General features: G+C 45.1%; 1 protein-coding gene across 2 annotated transcripts in view; it reads left to right on the top strand.

Moving 5' to 3' along the window:
- Window positions 1-255: 255 nt before the first annotated feature.
- STX17 (syntaxin 17) overlaps window positions 256-23,689 on the top strand; it is a 65,206-nt gene continuing 41,772 nt past the window's right edge. Inside the window, exons 1-2 of one of the 2 annotated variants that reach the window (XM_075921599.2) lie at window positions 256-603; window positions 11,169-11,292. In XM_075921599.2, the coding sequence (XP_075777714.1) occupies window positions 11,170-11,292 (123 nt within the window). In that variant the 5' untranslated portion in view covers window positions 256-603; window position 11,169. Of the gene's footprint in view, window positions 604-11,119; window positions 11,293-23,689 lie in introns of both variants that reach the window. The other variant, XM_075921598.2, reaches the window with a different exon arrangement.

Raw genomic sequence — 23,689 nt, 5'->3', positions numbered from 1 at the left:
AGTTCAAGTTGTGGGACTCGAGTCAACAACTCTGGGTGTCTGGGCTCTAACAAAGTTTGAGGGTGGGTCTCTCCTACTCCCCCCTTGCCTGCTGCTTTGGGGCCATTTAAAATGGCCTGGAGCCTGCCCCCCAGCAATGCAGTGAATCTAGAGCAGCCCCAGGGGGTGTGTGTCTCCACACTGTCCCTGCCCCTCGCGCTGTTGGCCAATGGGAGCTGTGGGGGCGCTACAGCCCAGAGCCTGCCCCTCCTCCAGACTCCCTCCCAGAGCCTGCAACCCTCCCCGGGGCCCTCCTGCACCGCCAGCCCAGAGCCCGCGCTCAGAGCCCTTCCCCACCCCCTGCCTCTCCTGCACCCCCGTTGGCTCCCAGGGCCGCAGGCAGGCTGGGGGAAGGGTGCGCGCACGGGCCGGTCTGGGCACCCACCCTCGTTTCCTCAGCCCGCCGCCTGGCTGGGTGGCTGCTGCTGCCGCGGGGGCGCTGCCGGGCTCGGACACACCAGCCACGCGCTGAGGCGGGGCCGGGCGCTGCTGCTGCTCCTGCTCCGGCGCCGCTTCGCCCCTTTCCTCCCGCGCTCCTGCCCCAGCGGCGGCGCCTCCTGCCAGGTGAGAGGCGGGTCGGGATCCCCCCCGCGGCCCGGCCCCGCTTTCGGTTTCGCTTCTGCTCCGGGCAGCCCCTTCCCGCGGGGCCTGCGGGCCCGGGCGGCTCCGAGAGCCGGGCCCCAGGGGCGGCATGGCGGGGCGGGGGCGGGGAGCTGAGGCGGGGGCGGTGTGTGGTGGGGCGGGGAGTGGGACTCACGCTTCCTCCTCCACGTTGTTGCTCCCCGAGAGGTTCGTGTGTGGAAGCAGGAACTTGGGGCGGTGGAAGCAGCGACTTAACCCCCCGCCCGCCCCGCAGCAGGGGGATTTGGGGGGGGGGGTTAGAGGCAGAGTCATCCCAGCGCGGTACCCCTCCTGCAGTTCAGTGCGTCTGCCCTGCTACCTCTCCCGCAACACCAGGGTAGGGGTAGCCCGCTTCTACCGCGCCACCGAGCCGTGTGTGCATCGGGCAAGTCCGGTCAGCCAAGCCCACGGAGCTCCTCCACAGGGAACAGTGCCCGGAGCACGCACAGGAGCCAAGGAGCAATGAGCCAAAGGAGCACCTGATGTACTTACGCAGGGAAATGAAGAGGTCACGGCAGTGTTTCCTCAATTTTTAAACTCAGAGCTTCACTTCAGGAAAATGAAACCAAAACGTGGCCTTTCAAAGCCTTGACATATGGTATTAAAGGCCTTCCCCACTTAAAGCCTTGTTTTTCTGGGCCCAACATTACTTTCTTGTCGTCCCCCCCCTCTCCCCGGTAAATGCCTCCACTTTTGAAATGCTGGCTTACAAGCAGTCTGTAAGAGTTGAAACACAGTTGTCCCACTTAAAATTTCAGCCATGTGGTATGGAGACACACATCACAGGCCATGTTTTTTGCTTGCATAACTGAATGAAGTCATGCCAGCAGAGACTATGGCCCCATGTTTGGAGACCTTCATGCCACTAATGGTTTGAAAACCTAGTTTGCAGTTGTAATGTGGGCACCTGTGTTGGTTTTATGCCTCTCTGAGGGAGATCCCTGTTGTGTGACATGGATCATATTCTAGCATCACCATTAGTGACATGTAAATAGTATTTAAATTTGATTGTTGATGCAAATTTAGGATGATTTGAGGCATTCTTGAAAAACTTAGCCCTCTAATATTAAAGTATTAAGTGTGTGCATTTATACTTACTTGGTGATGCCAGGTGATCCGATATACATGTTGATATCTTGATACTTGGTTTATTCTACAATGTAACTTCCATATATGATTGGGAAGGAGCCCTGATAGGCTTCTGCAGAAGTACGTATTAAATTTGCAAAAGTTTGGAATAGAATTAACAGTTACAAAAATTGGGAACATTAAATCCCGTAAAATTCCTAGTATCCTCAACTAAGGATGTAATAGTGTAGTCAATTAACTGGTTAATCGATAAGCAAAAGCTTATCAGTTAATGCTATAGACTACATGTATTTTCTTCCCCCCTCTTGCCAGTAAATTTTTTAGCAGGTTGGCCAGCAGCCCGGCTCAGTCCTAGCTTGCAATGGGTCCGGGACCTACCCCTGCTGTGGCTCTGCATTTAAAGTGTATTAGGAGCCAGCAGGCAGACAGCCCGGCTCAGTTCTCGCTTATGCCCGGTCTGGGAGCTCAGACCTCTCTCCTTGCCACGTGGGGCTGCTGTATCAGAGGCAGCAGCATGGGGTGACAGGCAGCCAGTCTGCGAGGGAAGCTGGTTTTTAAACTGACTTCTTTCATGGACCAGCTCCTGCCTGCCACCCCATGCTGCTGCCTCTGATACAGAGGCAGTAGCACAGAGTAGCAGGGAGCTCCTCTGGCATGGTGCTGGAGCACACTGGCTGCCGGCCTCACTCCTGGGGTTATAGAATAGTTGAGTAATTGATAAGGATTAATCAACTATTCAATTAACCGATATTTAACATTCCTAGCCTCAACTTCCATTGTGACTCAAGTCAATAGGAGCTGAGAGCTGCCTGTTAAGAGACTGTAGCTTTGCAGAAGATGCACTTGATTTGAAAACAGATCTCTGCCTTACATATTCAGTAACAACAAGTTAAAATTACTCCAAAATGTTTTTAATTTGACAGTTTTAACCTTATACATTTTTCACCCATGCAATGTTTTATAAAGTTCTACCTTAAATCTAATCATACAGTAAACTTTAATTATCTGCTGAACAAACTTATTAATAACATGCTATATTCTGTAATTATTCATTTGTGAAGTTCTGGAACAATAAAGTTACTATAAAGGCAGTTCTCAAATGAATGGGAAACATCGACAATCTATTTGTGATGTGGAAGAGAGACACAATATGCCTTGCATTTTTTTTAATGCAAGCAATGTATAACTTAATGCAGATTTATTGGCTAATGATATTTCAATTTTGTTTCAATTAATATTTTTTAGTGAGAGAAATTAAACTCTTATTAATGCTTAGTATAAACATCTGAATCATCATTAATCTCCTGTTTCAAGGATTTAGAAGAAACATGGGAAGGAAGAATAAGGGAAAAAAGAAAAATAAACTACTTGTCTATTCAAGGATTGATCTTGAAAAGGGTGATGACCAAGTCTGACTTTATTAAGACTCTCTTTGGAAGTAACTTGCTGACCTTCCTCTTTGCAGATTCAGGCCTTCTGACCATTAAAAATATTTACATTGGAGTGGATTGTATTGTGTACAGGCTCTTAGTCATATACAGTATTATAGAACATTAGGTATAATAAAAATACACAGAACAGCTGACTCCTAAGAATCGTCATAAGACATTTTCTTAAGTACTCGTGATCAAACTCCAATTCTGTATGCACTGAAAACAAATACACGTAAAAAGTGCAAATCTGTGCGTTCACCTGTGACTAAATCTCTGAGGTCTGGAACGTATTTTCCAGATTTCAATTCAAGTTATTATCAGAGCTAGATTTCAAAAATTGATCCCTTTCTAACTTAGTAATAACAGATAGGTCCCTTCAAGTTGCATCTGATTTGATTACAGTAAAACTCCTGATGGTCCGGCACTCCTGATGGTCCGGCACCATCAGGAACCCAGAAGTGCTCCGGGCAGCCGGACCATTGGAGCTGCTCTGCCCTGAGCTTCCCCGATTCAGCCGCTGCTAAAACTGACCAGCGGCTGAATCGGGAAAGCCGGGGGCAGAGCAGCTAGAGTACCGTGGGGTAGGTCTCCTAGCGCTGCCCCTTGGAGCTGCGGGACCCAACCTGGCAGCACCCCAGCTGTCCCCAATTCAGCCGCTGCTAAAACTGACCAGTGGCTGACTCCAGGAAGCCCAAGGCAGAGCTGCTCTGCCCCGGGCTTCCTGGAATCAGCCCCTGATCAGTTTCAGCAGCGGCTGACTTGGGGACACCTGGGACAGAGCAGCTGGGGTGCTGCCGAGTTGGTCTCGCAGCGCCAAGGATTGGCGCTACCAGACCAACCTGGCAGCACTCTAGCTGCTCTGTCCCAGGCATCTGGATTCAGTTGCTGTTGAAACTGACCAGCGGCTGACTCCAGGAAGCCCGGGTAGAGCAACTCTGCCTCAGGGTTCCTGGAGTCAGCCGCTGATCAGTTTCAGCAGCGGCTGACTTGGGGACCCTGAGGCAGAGCAGCTGGGGTGCTGCTGGGTTGGTCCAGTAGCGCTGAGGAGCGGCGCTGCAGGACCAACCCGGCAGCACCCCTGCTGCTCTGCCCCAGGGTCCCCAAGTGCAGCTGGGGTGCTGCTGGGTTGGTCTCCCCGCGCCAAGGGTCGGTGCTACCGGACCAACCCGGCAGCACTCCAGCTGCTCTGCTGCAGGCGTCCCCGATTCAGCCGCTGCTGAAACTGACCAGCAGCGGCTGAATCAGGGATGCCTGCGGTAGAGCTGGACTATCGGAAGGGGGGGCTATGAGGGGTCTGGGGTGGCATCCCCCCCACCCCAGCACCCTCATAACCTCCCCCTTCCGATAGTCCGGCAAATCTGATAATCCGGCACCCCCTGGATTATCGGAAGTTTACTGTACTTTCTAAGGTGGGGTGGAGAACCTCAGGCCTGGGGGCTGGGTGTGGCCCCTGGGTTGCCTGGATCTGGCTCCCGAGGCTCAGGGCTTCCCCGTAGCATTGGGGAGTCTGTGCTGGCACTCCAGACATTCCTATCATCCCACTGCAGGACTAGAGCACACAAAATCTACTAGCCTGAGCTCCCCTAGACTCTTGTATGCTAGGGGAATGTCTTTTTCCTTCTCAGGGTCCCTACCGTTTGGGTTTTTTTTGTCTGGTTTGTTTTTGTTTTTTGTTTTTCACTTGTGTATAGCCCCAACTGATTTTCTGTGGGTCAGCAGCCCCTAGCTCAAAAAAGGATTCCCATCCTTGAAGGGCTTCTCTTTACCATATGAAGGATTGAGCCACTGGCTATAGATTTATCATGTCTTCTTAGATGAGATAAATCCATCTCTGAGCGCTCTCCCATGAATGTTGGTACTTTACCAAGATGAGAATAGGCAGCATCGATGGGAGAGCAGCTCCTGCCGACCTTACTGCACACAAGATGCCACAGTAAATATGACGAATTCAGCTATGCTATTTGTATAGCTGAAGTCACATAGATTAATCAACAGTGGGGTTGGAGTAGTCTGGGACTAATAGTGTAACTAAGTGACCAATAAACATTGCCTCCAAAATACCCTTTTTCTCTTGAGATTTAAGCTAGCATTTACAGAGATTATGTAAATGTTAAAATCAGTGGAAACCTGACAATTTTTTTTTATTGTTTTTATCTGTCAAACAGTACTATGAATGTAAGTATGTTTTGGGATTATTTTACTTCTGTGTTCTCAACACATTTAAAAAAAAAAGTGAACTAGTGCATTTAGTAAAGAGTTAGTGGGAGAGCGCATTGAGTCATGATCTTCTTAGTGCAGGGTGGGCAAAAAGACCTGTGCGGGTCCGATCCGGCCCGCCAAGCAGGTGGATTCAGCCAATGGAGGCCCTGCTGCTCTCATGCCCCCAGGCCAATTAGGGCTTGGGGGTGGGGGAGCATGTGAAGCCTCCTCCCGCCCTGCCAGGAGAATGCGGCGCTTTGAAGCGCTGCAAGCTGCTTGCAGGGCTGTGAGGAGAGAGGGGTTGGAGTGTGGAGGAGTTTTTGTGCTCCCCCGCCCCCAGGTCCTAATTGGCCTGGGGAAGGGGAGTGATGGAAGTTTCCTCTCACATCAGGGACATGGGCACCTTGGGAGAACGTGGGGGGGGGGGGGGGAGGGGGCAAAGGCACTCCCTCACCCCCAGACCAAACATTGTCTGGGGGTGGGGAACCCAGAAATATGTTGACCCTGCCCCGTCTGCTTGATGCCCCACCCCTTGCTGTGCGGCCTGGGACCACTTAAAACATTTCCAAAGTGGCCCCTGGCAACAAACTATTGCCCACCCCTGTCTTAGTGTGTGTATGCACAACATGCCTCAGGTGGCATGTGACCAGGATTCATAACCAAATTTGGTCTGTTGGTTGGATCGTTAGCTAGTACTGATGGAGAGTGCAAAGTGAATGCTGATCCATGTTCCCTGGGCCATGCTGTAGAGTGGGGAATTATTTCCTGTGCTGATTGATGGAGTTTTTAAATTATTTTTTCTTTTATCTCTGTTTGTTTTAGCTTACTTGTATAGAATAAATGGAACCTATGTTATATTCTCAGAACAATTAATACACTTTTGATATTGGGAATTTTGTGTCCTGGTATATTTCCATTAATTCAAAAGAAACACGTGGTCTAAATCAATAAATAGTATTCTGTATGTTGTGAGTACTCTGAAAGTCAAGAAAACTAAACAGAATAAAAAAATGTGTGGCTCACGTAAACCATCATGGAGAGAAAATACTTATGGCTAGGATTTTCAGAAATAGGTATCTAAAAATTATACTTCTAAAATCTATGTTTAGCTATGTAAACAAGTGGCTTGGTTGTCAAAAGTTTTGAATACTAAACACCTCCCATTAACTTCAGAAGGTGCAGTGTGTGTGTTAACTGAAAAGAGAATTCTGCTCTTTATTTTTTGCTTAAATATTACTTGTGAGACTAGTAGGTGGAACTTTTTCATACAGAGCATGGCTTATAAATCAATACTGTCCCTTTGTGTTAAATTTGCTTTCTTAGGTTTGAGGCCAGCATGGGGCTACTGAAAAGGAGAATAATTTTTTGTGAGCAAAGAGCACAGTAGTGTTCCATGGCAGCTTTTTTGTTTGGGAGTTGTTCTGACCAAAAAACTGGAGAACAACAAAAAAACCCAAAAAACTCTGCTCACTAATTCTGTTTCTTATGCCACTTATGCATCTGGATCAATAACTGTGGAGTTTTGCATCAAACCAGAACTAAGGCCAGATCTTCAGTAGACCTGGAAGCTCCGCTTAAGGTGCGCAACTCCAGCTACATAGACTACGAAGCTGGAGGATACTTACCTTAAGCAGCGCTTGGTGTCATCCCCACAGTGGGAGGCTGATGGGAGCAAATGCTTCCGTTGGCTCCCCTTACTCCTTGCAAGAGAAGGAATACCAGCTGCCAATGGAGGTGCCCTCTGAGTTCGATTTAGCAAGTCTTAACTAGACTCAGTAAATTGAATTATAGAATATTGATTGTGGCAGCATCACTCTTCCGTGGAATGAAGCAAGGCCTGAGTGTACACCGGGGTGGGCAATAATTTTTGATGGGATGCCACTCCAAGAATTTGGAAAGTGGTCAAGGGCAGCACTCTTCCATGGCATTAATGGAGGAGGTGCAGGGTCTGGGATGGAGGTTGGGTGCAGAAGGGAGCTTGGGGTAAGGGATTGGGGTGCAGGAGGGAGAATGGAGTCTAGGAGGGAGTTTGGGTGAAGGAGGAAGTTGTGACGTAGGGCAGGGGACTATTGTGCAGTGTTTTGGGATATGACCTAGGATAGGAGGGGATTGTGATTTTGGGCAGGAGATTGGGGTGACAGATCTGGGAGGGGATATGGGTGCAAGAGGGGGGCAGAGGGTTTGGATATATGGAGTAGCGGAGCAGGACTGGGGGCAGAGGTTTGGGGAAGTGAAGGGGCTGGGGTGTCAGAGGCAGGCTCTGACCAGGAGACGTAGCAGCCAGCAGCTGCGCTTGCCTGCCTGCAGAGCTAAAGGCTTGCAGAACTTAAAATGTTTCTGCCTGCCCAGCCATATGCTTGAGTGAGTAACTGAGCAGGAGGGAAGGGGGGTTGTTCTTCCTGACTGCCTGTTATTCAAACAGGCAGCTCCCATTGGCCAGTTTCTGCCCAGAAACTGGCCAATGGGATTGTGCTGGGGGCAGGAGCAGCATCTGAATCTTCCCCCCTCCCCTCTGGTTTTTAAAGAGAAAGTGCCCTGCAGCTGTAGTTGAGTGGTGTGTGGGGGTAAGCAGGGGAGCCTAGCTGGGGCTCCCCACAGTCTCCACTGCCAGATCTGGTGGCTTGGTGGGCCGGATCCAGTCCTCGGGCTGTATTTTGCCCATGCCTGGTGTAGACACTTTAAAAAAAAATCTGTACTTAAGTGTTTTCTTTCTGCTACTAAGAATTTTGGTAATTTTGCTCCAATTTGAATGCAGTTGTATTGTTTCTGTATGATTTACTTGACTGGAAGTTTGCTACATGTACCTTTTTAAGTATCACTCTGTTATTAGGATAATTCAGGATAAAGAAAAGACTGATACAGATGCTAAATTTCTTAAAGGAGCAAATTTGTAATTTAATTTTAACTAAAACTCATTAGTGGATTTACTTGTAAACGCTCAAGAAAATTCTGTACTCAAAGAATAAGTTGTAATTTTGGGAGTGATGCACAGTATTCTTTATTCATAATAAAAAAAGTTGAATTCCTGCTTTTACATGCAAAATAGAACTCTGTCTTAACTAGGGTGTTGACTGGGGTCTTACCTAACTGGTGTCTTCATAATAACTGTTAAGTAAGGACTTCTCTAATGTGCGATAGTCCAGTAAAACCAGATAAAAGGACTGAAGTACTTTTTTAACCACTTGCCAAAGTGAACTTTAGTAATGGTAGAATTTTCTGTGGCTTTAAGGAATGGATATGTTGAAGTATTAAACTTTCATTTTAAATTTTGAAAAATCTGAAGGACCTTTGATGCATATTTGTTTGAGGAATTGTACATGTAAGTGCAGAATTTGTTGGAACAGAAAAGAGCATCTTAGAGATTACTAGTCTATCTCTCTGCATTTTGGAGTGGAGTGACTCATAAATAGTTACAAAAATGATGAACTAAAATACCTTTCTTTGGAGATTGTGAAACAGAAAAAGGTAAACAAATAGTAATATTGATTTCTGATTTGAAATATTTGAAGAGAAACCTCCAAAGCAGTTGTGCTCAAAACTTGTCCTACTTGTTTTTTTAAAAATCTGCTTGCCGTGTGATTTTGTTTTGTTCAGGAAAACAATATACTCTTTGCTAGTATTTTCTTCATTAAAAAAATTATTTGTAACTCAACATTGATAAATCAGGGGATGCTGGCATGAAATTTCATTAGTTTCCAACTATTATCCCTCTGGAAATTTGAATTTCCCCCACGAGAAGTCCCTCTTTTTCCCTTGCCACAGGCTTGGGAAGAAAGTGGTCTGTTCACAAGACTTTTTTCCACTCAACAAGAAATTTACAATCCTAGGCCTACTCCATATTAGGAGGTTTGTTCCAGTTTAACTATACCAATGAAGTTTAATTATACCTGCAAAACTCACCTCATTTAGAAGCACTTTCACAGTAATCTGTGTCAACACTAGCCCTTTTACTAATATAGCTATGTCAGCAAAATTTTCTAGTATAGATCTGTCCAATTTGGATTTTTTAAAGAGGAAAGTAAAGAAAATCATATTTCAATAAACTGTATTAATACAGTGCTAATGTTGCATGAATAAAGGGACGTTTTTATTTTTAAAATTTCACATGACTTTTTTTTGTCCACAGTACGATGGAATTTTTATCATAAGTAACGTGTTGTATGTACTTGTGCACATGCATGCTTTCGTATGCAGCAATATAAAATTGTACATATTTTCATCTGAGGGAACTGAAAAAGCTCCCAAAGTACAATTTAAACAAAGATGCAATCAGGTTACTTAACTCCATGTCCTTTAGAAATGTAAAACGTACACAATATGCTTAGTTTTTGTGGAATTGCAGCTTTAATCACTTTGACAGGAAGGTAGAGTCCATTTGCCGTGGGAACCTTCACTCAGGATTTCCTGATTTTTTTTTTTTATTTGTTGCGTGTGTGTGTCTTAGTGAGCTTTCATTCTTAATTTTGTACTAGTGTCTTTTCTGGAATATATGTACAAAGTTTAGAGAATTTAAAATTGCAAAGTTTGGGCTCCAAGTCCGCAAATCACTTAATCAGCATTTAAACTTTAGTACAGGTTGGATCTCCTTGGTCTGGCACGGTTGGGACCTGACTGGTCCCGAACTACAGAATTTTATGGATCATGGGAGGTGTCCTCCCCGAGCCAGCTCGCTGCTGGTCTCTGGCTCTCTCTACCCTCTCCCATGCTCTGCTACCACTGGCTTTGGCCCCAGGCTGCCTTTGGTGGTCGGGGTTATCTAGCCCTGGCCCGTGCTGCTGTGTGAGGCCAGATTTCCCCAGCCCTGAGCTGCCATGGGCAACTGGGTTTCTCCAGCCCCCTGTCCCACACTGCTGCTGGTTGTTGGGGTTCTCTGACTCGGCACCGATTCAGGCTGCTGCGGGCAGCTGGGCTTCTCCAGCCTCCAACCTAGCTCTGGTGCGAGCGCCTAAAATTCCCCAGTCCATGGCTCTGCACTGCTGTATGCTGCCAGGATTCTCCGGTCCCTGGCCCAGCACTGTTCTGGGGCTCTTCCGGCCCTGCTATCCCTGGCTCTGGCTGGGCTGCTGGCCCTCCTGCCATTAGGTTCTGGTGCTCTCTGGTCCAGAGCATCTGTGGTCTGGCAAGACCACGGATGTTGCTGGACCAGAGAGTACAGGTTTTCAGAGGTGAAACCTGTATGTGCTTATGTCTGTCCCCATTCATCAAAGCACTTAAATATATGCCCTAATCATTTAGCTGTTTTGTTGTCAGATTAAAAATATTGCCCATTGAAAATATTCCCCAAGAATAAGTTATTTAATTTTGTTGTGATCACTGGTGTTAATTTCAGCTAATGAATCATCTAGGTTTTGAATGATTAATTTGTATCAGTTATGTTTTTCATATGGGGGCATTATGGGTAGGGATGATAAGGGCTAGCTGACAGGATAGTTGACTAATCACTTCCTCCCCCTTGCTGCCTTTATCAGTGCTGCATGTAGCCTGGGGTCCCAGGCTCTGTGTGGTGCTGCCCCTTTGAAAAGGGGCAGTGCCACCCTATCGACTAATCGAATAGTGGATGCAAAAATGCATCAACCATTCAATTAGTGAATTACATGATACTTAACATCCTTAATTACGGGAAATATTGACACCTTTTTGTTTTTTAAAGTTTAACATAGTTAAATTGTACTCAGACCAAGTAGTATTAAGAAGTCTTGCTTAAGTCTAAATATCTTTTTCTTTCTTGGGGTTTCTAGATGAGTAAAAGGCTTATTGGTCAAGTTCTGACTTGAAAAATATTTTTAGGATGTCTGAAGATGAGGAAAAACTTAATATTCGTCGTCTGGAACCCGCCATCCAAAAGTTCATTAAAGTGGCAATTCCAACGGATCTGGAAAGATTGAGAAAACATCAAATAAATATTAAGAAGGTTAGTTTTTCCTTTTATTGATATAGTTCTTGTTAATGTATAGAAGTAGTTACATTGGAAAAACTTTATACTGATTTCAGACAAATATAGACTATAAGATGAGATGCTTTGACAAAAAAACTGGCTATTGTTTATTTGATGGTATAGTTCAGTGCTTCTTTTATTCATCTATTCTGCAAACACATCAGTCATATAAAGTTTACCCAATAACGGATAAACCCATACATTCAGAAATACTTCTGTTTTGTGTTAGTGTGTGTGAACCTGTTCTGTCAGTAATAGGACACATCTTGAAGTTCTTAGTTTTAATATTTGGGCAAAACTGTTCTTTGCTTCAGTGGAAGATCTTTGAGTAAAAACAACGTAAGGAATTTGGGATTTGTCCTAGGATTAGTTTATTAGTGATTAAAATGAGGTGGGAGAAATAACTATTATTTACTGTTCCTTAAAGAAAATACAACAATCTTGAATTATTAGATTATTGAAAACTATATGAATCCTAATACTAGGGATGTAAGCGACTAGTCGACTATCCAATAAGCATAAGCTTTGCAGGAGTGTGGGGGAGAAGGCGCCTCAGGGAGCATGGGGCGAGTGGAGGACTCAAGCAGTCCCCTGCTCCCCCGTGTTCCCACTACAGCCGCTTCAGCCTTTGAAATATACAAGAGCCCTTCTTGGCTTTTGTACATTTCAAAGGCTGAAGTGGCTGCAGGAGGAACCATAGTGGAGTACTTCTTGAGTTCCCGCTGGCTCCCTGTGGCGACCCCCCCCCCCCCCCCCACACACACACTTGCTGTCTCTATAAACAGCAGTAAGGTGGAGGAACAGGAACTGTCTCCGGGGTGTGTCCTGTGCTCCCCTGCTGCCTCTGTCAGAGGCGGGGGCGGGAGGGGGATAGGAGAGGGTGCTGCAAAGCAGTCCCTCTCCGCAGGGGTCCCAGCAAGGAGGTGGGCTTCCCCCCCCCTGCAAACAGGGGCTGCTGAACTCAGCACGAGCTGGGACCCAGCAGTTCCGGCTCGCGCTGATTGCTGCACCTCTGAATTTGAAATATAGTAAGAGCCCGGTGGCTCATACTACAGCACAGGTGGCTTCTGGAGCCAGCGCAAGCCGAGACTGCTCAGTCCCAGCTTGAGCCGGCTCCTGGAGCTACCCCCGCTGCGGCTCTGCAGAGCAGTCCTATCAATGAATCATATAGTTGATACAAATTGTATCAACTGTACGATTAGCTTGATAACCGCATTTTAACATCCTTACCTAATACTTGATTATATGTTTTTGATTGGCACTATTGACATATGATTGTAGAAATAGAAAGCCAGTTGATCAAAGTTTAATATTGCTCTTTTAGGACTTTGAAAAAAAATGATAGTTTAAATATTTGATTGTGTTCTGGAAATTACCATAAGAAACACTATGTTTTAAAATTAATTTTGTAGGAGATTTACTTAAGTGATGCAGTTAATATTGAAATGAGAGGGGGGAAAACCGATGGTGTATGACTTGAGAAGTAATGAGTGTGAGGAACATAATATTGATGGTATTCATGCAGAAATGGTGTAAAGATTGAAAAGGAGTGTATTTAATAGAGGAAACTATATCTGACATGATCACAAAGCAATGCAAATTAAAGACCCCAATCCTACAGATTTATAAACACGCTTAACTTTATTGCACAATGAGTAGCCCTGTTAACTTCACTATAACTACTCTTGATACATAAAGTTAAGAATGTGTGTAAACCTTTGTAGAATTTAGGCCTAAATTTGTTTAAGCAGCTTGGGAAAGGATGAAGAGTTTGGAAGAAAATTTTGTGGGGTCTGTGGAGCATTAACTAGCATGGCCCATTGAAAGAGACACAATCTGGCAAAGTTATAAGGAATTGAAAAATAGGGCTTTGTAATGGGAAGTTTGAGGCAAACTTATGTGGTATTACCAGCCCTCCCTTTAACAAGGGAAGAAAGGAGAAGCCTCACAAAGGGAATATTTGGCATCTATTGTTAAATTTGGGGGTACAGGAGGTGCTGTAATTCTTCTAAAGTTGGTAAGCTGTGTTTCATTTATAGCATAATGGATAGTGCAGTGTGTGAATGAATATTGACATAATTGTTTCCATTAGAAGGGAATTTAGAATGGAATTCTTTTAATACAGTGGTTCTCAAACATTTTAGCCTATGGCCCACCTGGCTCAGTGCAAACCTTTACATAGACCACAGGTTGCTAAAGAAAACTTGCCATTAATTACATAATTATGTCCGAGCCATTTTGCTAGTGCTGCAGCTAGGGAGACTGGTTTAATTTAAATTAAACACATTAAGTGATTTAACTTTCTTATGATAGTTTATCAAACTTAATTTTAAATAAAGTAAAATATTAATTTATGTCCAAAACAAAAGATGTCAATGTTTTCTTTATGGCATGGCTAGGGAACCTTTTTAGGTCAGGGGTCACTGACCCACAGAAAAATCAGTTGGGGACCACACAAGTAAGAAGCAAAAAAACTCTTCCGAAACCCCCCAACCCTCGCTGATGTGGCTCCCAATTGAGATACCTCACTCCTCTGGTGCTCCAGTCCCATGGGGTAAAGGGGAGGGACAGGGAGGACTGAGGTTCAGAGCTTCCCATAGGCTAGTTTTACTCTTCTGGGGTTCCAGGGTTTGTGGATTTTGTGGACCCCTAGGCTCTGGGGTGGGGCCAAAAATGAGGGGTTACATGTGCAGGATAGAGCTGCCAGTGAGTGGGATAGGGATGGGGGTGCAGGATCTGGGTAGGAGGTGTGGTGTAGGAGAGGGTGAGGGTGCATGTCTGAGTGGGAGGTAGGGTGCAGTAGCAGGCTGGGAGTAGGGTGTCTGGCCAGTGGGGAAGAGGCAAGAGCTAAGGAGGTGCAGTGTCTGGCCTGGAGGGAAGGTGCAGGAGCAAGGGAGGGTGCAAGAGTAGGGTGAGGGTAGGTTTCTGTCTAAGGGGGAGAGTGCAGTAGCAGGCTCGAGGTGCAGGGTCTCGGTAGGGGAAAGAGCAGGCGCAGGATTTGGGCACGAGGTGCAGGGGCACTTACTTGCTTTTACACTCATGCTGCTTTCAGGCATCGTGTCCCAGGGATGGTCTCCTGGATTCTGGCCAATGGTAGCAGCGGGGAAAGCCTCCAAGCAGCATGTCAGTGCGCTGCTGTTACCTCATCCGGAGGAGAGGGAATGGCAGGGAAGCGGCAGCACACGGAGCTGCTTCTGGCTCTGCTTCTTCCCTGGGAGCTGGATCTGGCAGGGAGGCTTGAGGCTGTTTCCCCCTCTTGCCCCGGAAGCCGGTGCTGGTGCTCCAACCTTGCAGGCGGGGCACACAAATCAAAACAAACTAAAAAATCATTGCCTCCCATTTGAAAAACATAAATAGGTTAAAGAAACTAGCTTGTAATAAAAACCAATGGTGGGCAGACCTCCTGTTGAATAGAATAATGCAGAATTAAGGCTTAAGTTTCATCATTCCCTTTCTCTTGCTAATAGACATAAAGATAATTAAATATTTATGACTTACACATTAGGCATTAGTCTAAAGTTAAAGTACAGCTAAAATGTTTTGTGTGATTTCTGTGTTTTCTTAGATGCAATAAAAGTATTATTTTACAAAGCTATTTAGAACAAAGTGTCAGCTTATCGATATTGTCCATACCATATCAATGCTGGAAAAGCCTCACTTATAATTTATAAATATCTTTTTAACAGGCTTCAAACAAATGGTCGACCACTTACATATGACAAGCCTTTATATTCAAAGTTAAGAAGTGTAAACCGATGAGAATCAATGTAGTCATCTGTGGAATTTGCCTACGTTAGGGATAAGAGAAGAATACCCCTACTACTATAAGCTATATGTTTCCTAAAATCTTGAAACTCACAATACAGATTAAGAGCCATCCATTAGATCAGTGGTTCTCAGACTGTTTGGGTTGGCTTAGGTTTCAGTCCCCCTTCCTTGGTTCATGTAGTAATTTTTGTTGTCAGAAGGGGACCTGATAGAATGAAGTTTGAGAACCTTTGCATTAGATGTAGTGTTATTAGGGAAGCCACTTGGACTTTCCACTGTTTATAAACTCAATAGCCAGAAATACACACGTTCTTCCTGTGTTTCCTTTTGTTAGTGACACATCTAACATGTATTTGTAAAGTTCCTGACATAATTAGGTAATATAATTTATTAATATAATTAGATTGCTTCACTACCTGGTTGGCTGAGAATGACATTTCCTGTATATTGCGTAACATATTGTACTCTTAGAATTTATGCCCAGTGAGTGAAATTAGACATTCATATGGGCTATTAACTATTATTTTCAGTCTCTTTTGGTTTTTCCCTCCATCCTGATTCCTCTACGTGTGTGTGTGTGTGTGTTCTTTTTTTTTTTAATTAAAGCTGTTGTTTTTTTTGCTTGGTGATCCTGTGAGTCAGGTATGGGGCTTGCCTGATCCAGCCCCTGAGGCTCAGGGCCCTGCCCAGCATTGGGGACTCTGCGCTGGCTGCTGCCCCTCCTGCTGCCCCACCCCGGGGCTGGAGCACACAAAATCTACTAGCCTGGGCCCTAAGCTCTGGCGTGAGAGGGAGAATGCAGGGAGTGTCTTTCTATTCAGTTAAGGGGGCCACATCAGTGAGGGTTTTTTTTGTTTGATTCTCACTTGTGCATGGATACTGACTGATTTTTCTGTGGATCTGTGGCCAGGCCTGACCCCAAAACAGTTCCCTACCCCTGCTGTCAGTGCTGATTTAACTTTTATTGTGTACAAAGTGGGCAGCTATGATCAGAATATGATGTCTGAGATCATTGTCAGGGAAACTCATGCTTAGCAACAGCTTAATTACAGCCAAGTGCAACCCCACATTGTTTCTGTGACAGGCTTCTGTGACTACATAGTAGAAACATTCTCCTTTGTCTATGGTGTGAGCTTAAATTAAGTTTTGAATTGCAAAATCTTACGCATTTTGGAAAAAAAACCCTCAGTGATGGGTATTTCTTACTGTTTTTCAGGTAGAGAATAGTAGTGTGTAAACTATTAAATGATGCAATTAAATGTGACTAGACAAGAGAAGATTCTTTAACTCAGTTTTTAACATAAATCTTATTTTTCTAGTCTTGGCTGTACCTTTTATTCCAGCCACATCACTTGAGTTTATTTCACTGCATGTTCTTGCTTTTAGTATTGTGTAGAACAAATTTATCTTTCTGTTTTCAAAACATTATTGATTGACCAACATCACTTACTGTACAAAGTCTATAGGGATTTTTGTTTTGTTTAGGTTTTGTTAGGGATTTTGAAATTAGGGATTTTTGTTTTGTTTAGGTTTTGTTAATTATCAGACTGTAAAGTGTAACTGTTATAGAAAGTGAAATGACTGAAATACACAAATTCCATTTTGTAGGCTCAAGACAAAGTCTCCACCCACCCAACGCACACTCTTAGAAAATTTTGTTCATTCTTAACACAAACAAAACCATGCACAGTTTTAAACACCGATTAAAAATCCGTTTCCCATGTATGTGCTCAGCTTTCATTCTCTGTTTTTGAGATGTCATCAAAGACTATGTCCAAACTTGGAAGTTGAGCAAAAAATCACAGCTAATAACATCTATTAAAGCTTCCTTAGTGGGAGACCTATCTACAAAAGATCTGGTAATTTTTCAGTGTCTTGACTGTCTTGTTAGTTGAACTTGCTAAAATTGTGTAATGTAGACAAAGCCAAAAGTTTCTAATGTAAAAAACAAGGCGGAGGTTTTTACGGTACCTTTATTCATGACATTGGGTGGTTTCCATTTACATGGATGCCAACAATTGGCTGTCATAAGAGTGAGACTTACAGCCCCAAAGAGTGAGATTTTTCCAAATGGTGTGTTAGGTCATTACTTAAGACAGGGAATTGCATCTTTGGTTCTTGGTGATATCCAGTAGCCCAGGTTTTTAATCCAACTAGTATGTAATAATTTGTTTTAAAATGTAAAGTGCTTAACTCTGCATATGAAACACAGAGTGCAGCTGCAGTGTTTGGCCAGGATCAAGTGTCACGTGGAGCCTGGCTGCCATGTCATCTGGGCTCTCGCTGAGCAGCCAGTCTCCATACGATGCTTGGCCCCGGTCAAGCACTGTAGCTGCCCATCACGCAGCTCCACCAGCCGGACTGGGGCCACAGTGAGGCTGCCCCAGTGGATTGCCTGCCGGGCCACTCACCCGTCTTCTGTGTGGGGAACCCCCGTGGGCAGGGCTCATTAGCTGCTGGGACGTAGCCTGGCAGAGTGCCACGGCCCAGCAGGTAGAGGTTCACAGCCTGCTGCTGGTCCGTGGACTGGCGGTTGGGAACAGCTGCACTAGAGCATTTCACAAAGCCCGCAGCCTGCTTCAGCACAATATATTAATGTTTTGTCATGTTTAGTTAATTTTAGTTTACATCAAGTGTGTAAATAGATGATACTAGACATAGATTGTTTCTATTTAAATACATACGAAAAAAGCTGAATTGAAAATATAAATTATTACAGGCGACTTTAAATCTTATTAGAACGCGTAGAATGTGTTTCAGTGGCACAAGGTTGTTCTTAGGTTTATGTGGCCCTCCTGTGTAATAAGGCTGTAAATCACTGTTCTATACAATCAGAACAATAATATATTAGCTGTAATAGCTCTTTAATCATTGAATTAATATATATAATTATTGACTGAAATGAATTTGAGCACCAGCAGTTTTGTAAGCTGTCAGTGCCAACAACTAAACTGTTTCCTAGGAAATACTCCTTTTGAATTACATTTTGACCATATAAATCCAACATCCCTTGGGGTAAAAAGATAACTTTGTAGAAATTAGTTTTATTTATTTTGCAGGTTACTTTTAAGCAAAAATAATTAATTATGCCAAATTGCTTAAAGCGGCAACATTATTTACTTACGGTGAAGCCAATGTCACTAACCTCATTTCATGAATATTGATTTAAACCTTAGCTTCCAGAGATAATCCAGACAATTAATCTACTAAATCACTTGTTTGAAGAAAATATAAAATCAATGTGTAATGAAATTTGACCTTGAGACCACCTGTTAGAATCTAACTTCTCAAAGTCCCTTCCAATTCTAGTATCTATGATTCTATGATAAAACAGATTTTGAACTCTTCTCATATAAGGATTTCAGAGATGCTAAACCTATAGATGAGTTTGATAAGGGACTTCCCAAGAAATTAGGACTCTGTCTTTCTGTTCCTTGTCAGATTTTCTTGATAATCTCTGTTACTTTCCAAAACACACTGCTTGTATATGAAGCTCCTTTTTCCCAAACAATGTGTTGGATGTAATATTTAACATAAATATTTCACACAGAACCATTCAGTGTGAATATTTCATACAACACCCTTACAAATATCAAATTTTTTCAATCTCAGGTAGATCAACAAGCTGCTGTGAAAATCCTAGGAGAGGTTAAAGAATATGAAACACTGTAGGTATATTGAGAAGAAGGATGCTCTTGTGGCACAGAACACAGGATAAGGAACTAGATTTGGATTCTCTTTGAGCCATGGACTTCTTGTGTGATCATAAGCAAGTAATATATGGTGGAATTTCCAGACGTTTTTGTGGGCACTAGTGGCTTGCTGCATGCTCCATGTGGTGCTCAGGGCATGTTTAGGATTGCAGGGGATTTTTAGAACAGAATGATAGTTCTGCCCAAGTCCGCTGAGTGTTCTGGAGAGTGTGTGCTCCCCCCAATGATGTTCAGTAATCACTCTGGGTCCAGTGTGCTTGAAAAAGTTCCTCTTTATGCAATGACACAGTTCCAGCTAATAGAATATGAGTTTCTGCATTGTACCTCCCCCAGACTTATTGACTGGAAGTTAAACAATGAGGTACAGTTGCCATAACCACAGTGCCAGAGAGATGATCTAGAGCAGGGGTTATGGAACAAATTGTATCGTGGAGGTGCTGAGAGACATTAAATCAAACTTTAAACCGTGTATATGAGGGAAACAACTTCAAGCCAGAGGACGGAGCTCCAACACTCCTACTTCAAGCATCAATGGCGGGCATATGTGGTGTGCCGGGTGTGCCCAGGCACACCCTAAGATCTTAGGGTTGCCAGGTGTCCGGTTTTCTACCGGACAGTCTGGTTTTTTGGGGCTCTGGTAAAAAAAAAAAAAATCTAGATGTGCAATGTCGGTATTTTCTGATTTTCCGACTGGGCGCCCGGAAGCCTGGCAGGGGGATTAGCTGGTAGGCGGGGCGCGATCGGCGGTGGGAGCCCTGGTTGCGTGTGAGGAGGAGGGGCAGCCCGGTCCGTGCTCCTGCGTGCTGGTCAAGCGCGTGGTGGAGCCGCAGCCGGATTGACTCGCACTTCGCCTGGACTGTGCGGGGGGCAGGAGCGCCCTGGGATCTGCACTGCCCGTGTCAGTCCCGCTCCCCACCGACTGATACGCTCCTCCCCCTCCTGGCCGGCCGGTTGGTTCTCCCCCACTTCTCCTCCCGATCTTCCCTGGCAAGCCCCGCTGCACCCACCGCCAGCCCTGCTTCTGGCGGCCAGTTCTCCCCTCCTCTCCCGATCTCCCCCGGGCAGCCCCGCTGTATCCAACCCCCGGCCCCGCTGCCAGCTCTACCTCCCGCTGGCTGGTTCCTCTTCCTCCTGATCTTCCCCAGCCAGCCCTGCTGTACCCCCTGCCAGCACTGCTTCCGGTGGGCAGTTCTCCCCTCCTCCTCCTGAGCTCCCCTGGCCAACCCCGCTCCTGCTGGCTACCCCTCCTTCCCCCGGCCATCCCTGCTCCACCCGACCCTCACCGACCAGCTCTGCTTCCTGTTGGCCGCCTCCTCCCTGATCTCCCTCGGCCAGCTCCCGATTTTCTCCCCCTCCCCCAGCTCTGCTTCCCACCTCTCACCCCAGTCCCTTCCCCCCTTCCCAGTCCCTTTCCCCCACCCTCTTCCCCCATGAAGTGTGTCGGGTATTTTTTTTAAGACTACCTGGTAACCCGATAATGTCTCAAAAAAAAAAAAAGTGGTTTTGTGTTTTAATTTAATCGCATGATATGCTCTTTTAGTTTTAAAGTATGGATTGCTGTATTATGCAATAAGTGCCAAATTGCACATGTAAAAAAACAAACTAAGAAGTACAATGTCCCATACTTAAGTTTGTATTTTTTAAGTAAGGTTTAGTTGTTAATTTAAAAAAAATTAAGTTTAGTTAAGTTTTAGTTTCTTTAGTTTGTTTGATGAATAAAAATAATGTCCTTTATGATTGAGTATTCAATAAATGTTCACCAATTAAAAAATAAAATTCCCTGGGTGCACACCCTAATGAAATGTGCTGCACATGCCTATGTCAAGCACCTGTAATCTGGAGCACTATGAAATAGAATTTACAAAAGTGAATGGGATAGGACAGGACAGAAAGTCGACAGAAGAGTCTTAGAGAGGTGTTATCATAGTTTGCATTTCTAGATGGAGGCTGAACCAGCTGCTCTTTACAGCCCAAATGCAAAGGAAAAAAGTTGAATACTTTCTTTCAGAGAAAGAGGTGGCGATAGTCTTCTCTATACAGTATAAGATTTGTGACACAACTTGACATTGACTTCACTAAAGTCCAGGTAGTTTGAGAATAAACTTGTATGTGGTGAGTTGAGGGGTGATCTGGAAAAGGGCAACATGCAGGGATCACATCCTTTCACTCCCCAGTCAGATTTGTTACTTTGATCATAGTTGCCACTTGGAATTTTTCCAAGTACTTTTCAAGACACCACTAATATCTTAGGGTATGTCTATCTTAGGTAATGTAGTCATCCGCAGTTGCAAATGAAGCCCGGGATTTGAATTTCCCGGGCTTCATTTGCATGAAGCCAGCTGGCACCATTTTTAAATGCCGGCTAGTTCGAACCCCGTGCCGTGCGGCTACATGCGGCATGGAGTAGCTAGTTTGGATTAGGCTTCCTAGTTAGGCACGGTGTAGCTAGTTCGGATTAGGCTTCCTAGTTAGGCACGGAGTAACTAGTTCGGATTAGGCTTCCTAGTTAGGCAAGGAGTAGCTAGTTCGGATTAGGCTAGTTCGGAACTCCTTCCGTTCCACGAGAAGTACAGCTAGTTCAGATTAGAAGCCTAATCCGAACTAGCTACTCCGTGCCGCGTGTAGCCGCTCGGCACGGGGTTCGAACTAGCCGGCATTTAAAAATGGCGCCGGCCGGCTTCATGCAAATGAAGCCCGGGAAATTCAAATCCCGGGCTTCATTTGCAACTGCGGATGACTACATTACCCCCGCTAGTTCGAACTAGCGGGGTAGTGTAGACATACCCTTAGGTATTATACAGTATAACAGCACTCTTAATGTGTAAAACAAAGCAAAGCAAGGTGTCTGAGCATTTCTTATGGGAATTATAAAGAATAAGAAATGCTTTTTGAAGAAATTATGTGACTATGTATATTTGAAGAACAATTTTTTTCATGGTTTAATGATACTGAATTGATATTGCAAATTACGTTATGTTGCAATAAATTGAATAGATTGTTTTCCCTCTGAAAATATAGGTCAGTTTGGTCATTATTAATGTATGGCATAATCTGCAAAATTTAGGGTTTTGACTTCGTCCCTTCTTTAATTTTTGTTGAAGAACAATCATTATGATTTTTATTGGCATAACAAGTTATGCAGATGTTGCTAATGCTAGTTTTTTAAAATAATGTTGTCCTTTTGACTTAATCTAACTAGGGATGTCAGTGTTTAACTATTTAACCAGTAAACCTCACCTGTAACTGGTTAACCAATTAAATGGGATTTTACATCTCTAAAACTAACGGACTTCAAGCTACTATTTTTTTGTTAACACTATGCAAAATTTTAGTACAGTAATCTTTCATCCCTAACATTTTTTTTAAATCGAGTAATAATTCCTGATTCCTTACCGGAGTGGGGAACCTAAAGCCCGGGAGCCAGAGCCAGCTCCTAGCTTGCCTGGATATGGCCCCAGAGGCTCAGGGCTCCTCCCCAGCATTGGGGAGCCCACATTGGAACTCCAGCCCATGGACCTCCTGGCTTCCCCCCCATGGGGCTGGTGTGCCAGTGCCAGCTCCCCGCTGCAGGGGGCAGAGCCTTGAGCCTTGCAGGCTAGAAAATAGGCAAGCCAGGGCTGGATCTGACCCATGGGCTTTGCCTAGCAGGGATAGGGTGGGGGAAGGAAGCAGCTCCATGTGCTGCTGCTCCCCCACCTCCTGGCTGGAACAGTAAAGCACTGTCTAGAGCAGTGATTCCCAACCTTTTTCCCATGGAGGAACCCCTAAAATAATTTTTCGTATCCCAAGGAACCCCTATCTATGAAAATGTTTGCTTGGCCAGAAAAAGTTGACAGCGGGAAGCGCAATTCAATTACTGCTAAATTTTTTCAAGAAAATGTATTTGTAAAGAGCTGGTTTTTATATATATATATAAAGTGTGTGTGTGTGTGTGTGTGTGTGTGTGTGTGTGTGTGTGTGTGTGTGTGTGTGTGTGTCAGCTTACATTGTAAGAAAAGAAGTTGGAGTATTTTTCCTGTCTTTTTTTGTATTATCTAATCTTTTTTTTCAAATATCCTCCCCCTCCTGCCTCACTCTCTCTTTCTCTTCTCCTCCTGCCTCACTCTCTCTTTCTCTTCTTCTTCCCCTCCTGCCTCTCAGTTGCGGAGCCCATGTGGCTGCCTGGCTGAGCTACGCAGGAGTCAGCTGAGTGCCAGGGCGGGAGGCGAAGGGCGTGACAGACGCTCCAGGCCCTGCCCAGCATTATTTATTCCACGATTTCTTGTGGAACCCCTGATGATGGTCCGCAGAACACCGGTTGGGAAACAGTGGTCTAGAGGCTTTTCTCCCTGCCGCCCCAATTGGCTATAATTGCAGCCAATGGAAGCAGCAGGGGTCAGATCCTGGAAGTAGTAGGAGACTGAGATACAGAACCATATGTGTCCCTGGGAAGCTGTGCCAAGTAAGTGCCACCCGCCATTGCTCAGACCATGCTCCTGCATCCCCCTTCTGCTCAGATTCCTCAACCTCCAGCCTGCTCCTACACCCTCACTTCACTCCTGCACCCGACCTCCTGCACAGACCCTGCTCCCCCACTTTGCTCCTGCACCTACCTCCCACCCAGACCCCTCACTCCCAATCCACTCCAACACCCCCCTGCCACTCAGTCCTCTGACTCCCAGTGCACTCCTGCACCCTCCGTCCTGCCCAGATCCCACACCTCAAGCCCACTTCCCAGCAGCCCCCTCCTATACACTGAACCCCTCATTTTTGGCCACACCCCAGAGCCTAGGGGAGCCCGCAAAATCTACTAGCCAGTGCTCTCCTAGGCTCTGGTATATGAGGTAATGCTGGGAGTATCTTTCTCCTTCTCAATTGGAGTCACGTCAGTGAAGGTTTTTTTGTTTGCTTCT

Source organism: Pelodiscus sinensis, chromosome 2, assembly GCF_052426305.1.
Source record: "Pelodiscus sinensis isolate ZL-2025 chromosome 2, ASM5242630v1, whole genome shotgun sequence".
In the NCBI taxonomy this organism is placed as follows: Eukaryota; Metazoa; Chordata; order Testudines; family Trionychidae; genus Pelodiscus; species Pelodiscus sinensis.
This window is presented reverse-complemented; position numbering and strand designations above follow the sequence as displayed.